Here is a 4,616-nt window from a genome sequence, read left to right as displayed (position 1 = left end):
CTCCACCGTTCGAACACAGAGCATGATCCACCCAACCCATTTTTGACAAAAACCCATAGTGATAAGGATGTTCTTCAAGTAATCCCAATCAATTATATCATAGGCTTTACTAATATCAAGCTTAAGAGCTATCTCTCCGACTTTGCCTCTTGTTTTGGTCTTTATATGATGAATCACTTCAATAGTAACCATAACATTATCCAGGATAGATCTTTCGGGTACAAAAGCTGACTGATTATCTGAGATGCATTTACCAAAGATCTTCTTGAGGCGATTAGCAAGAACTTTCTCTATAATTTTATAAAGAACATTGCACAGAGCAATCGGGCGCCAATCCTTCATAGTGGTTTGGATATCCCCCTTCGGAATGAGAGTGATGTTAGTTTTATTAAGACTTTGCGGAAATATACCTGTTTTGAGCCAATCACACTCTGCTTGAAATATATCATAGCCACAAGTATCCCAAAAGTGATGATAAAATCCAGGATTAAAACCGTCGGGACCCGGACTCTTATCAACTTGCATCGAGAAAATAGCATCTTTAAATTCAATCAAAGAAAATCCAGCAGTAAGCATGTCATTATCTTCTTCTGAAATTAATGTATCAATAGCTTGTAGAACTCGATCCCGAGAGCTTGTTTTCTTTTGGAATAACTCAGTGAAATAAACACTAGCCAAATTACACATCCCTTAAGTAGACAGAATAACTTCTCCATTCTCATTGATAAGAGATTTTATAGCATTGACTTTTTTCCTACCAGTAGCTGTAACATGAAAAAATCGAGTATTGAGATCGCCGTCTTTGTACCAATGGGCTTTAGCTCTTTGCTTCCAAAAAAGATCATCTTTCACCAACAGAGATATCAATCGTTTCTTAAGGGTTGAGAAATAATTGAGATTCCCTTCCGAAACGTGTTGTCTGGCTCTATCCAACTTCTTGCAAATACCAGCAATTTCCTTTCTAACTTTACACCAATTTTTTTGACTCCATTTTACCATATCATCTCCATAATCTTTCAGCTTTTTAGTAATCTCTTCATGCTCACAGTTGAGCCATTTATCACGCACAAAATTCGTAAAACCCGGTTTGGTAAGCCAAGTATTCTCAAACTTGAATTTCCTGGCTGTACTATGCTGTACCGTGGGATTAATACACCTTAGCAGAACCGGATAGTGGTCTGAGGAGGAAGCTGACAAGCATTCCAGTTTCGCACCAGGGAATAAATTGCTCCAGTCCGTATTCGTCATTGCTCTGTCTAATCTTTCTTCCACTGCTCTGGGAGTACCAAGGCTTTTGAAGCAAGTGAAAAAAAAAACCCTTCTAAAGGGATATCAGTCAGACCAGCATCCTGAATAGCATGTCGAAAACCTGAGATCATCCAATTCGGCCTTTCAGTTCTGCCTTTCTTTTCATTGGAGGATAATATATCGTTGAAATCACCAATGATGCACCAAGGTAGATTGGAACTGTCAGAAAGATTACGAATTAAATTCCATGAGTCCCTTCTACGAGAGCTCTCGGGAAAACCGTAGAAACCAGAAAGTCTCCAATTACCTTGTATGGGATCTTCAACCATCATGTCAATGCGATTATTAGAGTAATTTTGAATAGAGCATTTTTTATGTTCTTGCCATAACACAACCATACCACCGCTTCTACCAATACGATTAATCGAAAAACAATAATCAAAACCCAAAGAATAGCGTAATATTTCAACTTTATTAGAGTAGCTTATTGTTTCAAACAAAAATAAAACATCCGGTTTATATCTTCGGATGAGGTATTTAAGAATCGGAACTACACTCGGGTTATCCAGTCCCCGGCAGTTCCAGCTTAGAACAATCATTTGTCATGGCAGGCCTGCTGAGCAGTACCCGCCATAGTTACAGCGACAATAGTATCAGGAATTTGCTAATTGGGATTGTCAGTTCCAACAACTCCCTTGTCTAGAATTGCATCTTCGAGCATCAGGTCAATTGCTGCAGCAGGGGCATTGTTAGCTTGTTCATTCGGACCAACTATGGAACTATCATTCGTATGAGATCTCTTCTTCACAGAATTCATATCCCTGTCTTGTTGGAACTCTAACTCCGATAACATGATTCCTTTTAAGTAATTTTTTCAACATGATATAAATAGTTTCGTGTTAGCAAATTGAGAATGAATTATCTAAAATATTGAGAATCAAAGAAAGTCAAGATATGATTACTAAATTTATATTAGAATAATTTATCACATATACTGTGAATACTAACTAAACCACTATTATTCAAAGTATGGTTTAGAAAATTAGTTAACCTATTTTAACTCTAATTGGTAATAATTTAATACATACTTTTTATTGTTATTATTTTCAAAATAAAATGAAAAGTTCGCTTTTTAAATTGAGAATAAATTATATAAAATACTGAGAATAAGATAAAATCAATAATATAATTATTAAAATTTTATCTTATTTTCAGTATTTTATAATTTTTAATAATTATATTATTGATTTTATCTTATTCTCAGTATTTTAAAAATTATTGTGCCTCGACAGTTTTTTTTTTTAATCGGTAATACTAATATGTGCTTAAGGGACCAATAAAAATTATAATTATAATTTGTTATTGACATTGAGGTACAATTTCTAAAACAAACTTATTAGATTTATTTCTTAGCATATAATTTATTTATTTCATATCTCAAATTAGTGTTTCATCATGATAATAAGGAAAAAATTTGTCATCTCTAAGATTTGAAAGTATTTTAATTTTTTTAGTAGGGTTTGTTGATAATTCAAATCTTTCATAAGAAATTATTATTTCTTTAAAATGTTTATAAAAAGTAACTAGGTTTCTCCACACCAATAGGTATTTTTGTTTTAAGAAAAGATAATATTTTAAAACAATCAATGAAAAAATGATAATACATATAATTATTTAGAAAATGATTTTGATTTTATAAATATAAATATAAAATATAAAGCACGCAAAAAAAAATTTATTTAAAAATCATATAATGTAATCACGCGTAAAAATGAATTCATCTAATCACGTCATCATCTTATCGGTACTCTCGGTAGGTTAGGGAAGATTGATCGTGCTACAGAATTGTTTGAAGAATCTAGGATTGAAGGTTATGGAATGACTGTATATACGTTTTCGGCCATGATTAGCGCGTATGGCCGAAACGGGTGCTTTGCTGATGCTGTCGAATTGTTCATGTCTATGCGTGGCTTTGGCCTTGTGCCCAATTTGGTTACGTATAATTCGATAATAGATGCGGGGGCGAAAGGGGAGGTGAGTTTTGATGTGGTTGTTAAGTATTATGATGAAATGCTGGCTGCTGGTGTAAGGCCGGATCGTCTTACTTATAATTCACTTCTTTCTGTCTGCGCGTCGAAGGGCATGTAGGAAATGGCTCAAAAGTTATTGACAGAAATGGATGAAGGCTCGGAACATATATCCGAATACGCTAACATACTCTACGATGATCGATGTGTACACTAAAGCTGAAATGTTTCAGGAAGCTATGAATGTTTATATAGAGTTCAAGATGGCAAGATTGGAGGTTGATGTTGTCTTTTATACTGCAATCGTTGATGCTCTATGCAAAAACGGTTTAGTGGAGTCTTCGATAATGTTGCTTATTGCAATGATTGAAAAGGGAATTAGGCCGAACGTTGTGACTTTCAACTCCATTATCGATGCATGCCAACAGTCGCCACCTTTGGAATACGGAGTTCATGGTTCTACGCAAGCCATTTAGTATCCAAATGAACAATCATCTGCTATGCTTATTGATGATGCTTTTCAGACTAAGCCGGGGGAAGACCGGATCTTGAAGATGTTTCAGCAACTTGCTTCTGAAAAAGCTGGTCATATAAAGAAACTTCGGAGAGGACGACAAGACCTACACTGCATATTTTGGCTCTTCCAAAAAATGCATGAGCTGCACATCAAACCAAATGTTGTCACATTTTCAGCCATTTTAAATGCTTGCAGGTAAATACTTTGAAAATAAAATGTTATGGCCATTGTGGCTGGTTTTTCATTGGTAGAGTAGATTAGGATTGGGGTTGAATCCTCCATGATACTTTTTGGGTGTAATATTGCGTCTGGTTAATAAAGAATGTCTCACAAATTTATATGTATCATTTCTTATGCCTTGTACACTGTCTGGGATTTATTCTGTCTCTGTCTTCATTGAGCCATTATTTGTTTTATGATAACAAACTCCAAGCTTGTACATTGTCTAATACAATGTCAAATCATACTCATTGTGTCAAAATAACTAACTTAGTATACCAATTCACGTAAACTAATAAAATTTATAGAAGAAAGAGATAATAGTAACATACTCTTATTATATGTTTTACATTCTTCTTAAATTAATCATACTATACTATATATAAAATTAGAGATTATTATACTAAAATTTTGTTCCACAACAAACTGTCAAACAAACTACAGTCCAGAAGAAACCAAAAATCTTTACAAGAAATTTTGTTCCAGTCATTTGACAAAACATTGAAATTGAAGAATGTCAAAATGAATGTCTTCAGTGAAATGAAAACCTTGAAATTCTCCTATACTAGAAGCTCTGTTGACCATTCTTGTTGAGCCTTATTTGA

General features: G+C 34.1%; 1 protein-coding gene across 1 annotated transcript; it reads right to left on the bottom strand.

Annotated features, from left to right (window-relative positions):
* Positions 1-690: 690 nt before the first annotated feature.
* Positions 691-1,248, bottom strand: LOC131613254 (uncharacterized). Its single transcript, XM_058884941.1, has one exon. It carries the CDS (start codon positions 1,246-1,248, stop codon positions 691-693), a length of 558 nt encoding a protein of 185 aa, XP_058740924.1.
* Positions 1,249-4,616: the final 3,368 nt, after the last annotated feature.

This window comes from Vicia villosa, linkage group LG6 (genome assembly GCF_029867415.1).
Source record: "Vicia villosa cultivar HV-30 ecotype Madison, WI linkage group LG6, Vvil1.0, whole genome shotgun sequence".
Taxonomy (NCBI): Eukaryota; Viridiplantae; Streptophyta; class Magnoliopsida; order Fabales; family Fabaceae; genus Vicia; species Vicia villosa.
This window is presented reverse-complemented; position numbering and strand designations above follow the sequence as displayed.

What these genes read in the sequence shown, in the direction of transcription:
- LOC131613254 (XM_058884941.1), bottom strand. Translation starts at nt 1,248, where the DNA reads ATGACGAATACGGACTGGAGCAATTTATTCCCTGGTGCGAAACTGGAA.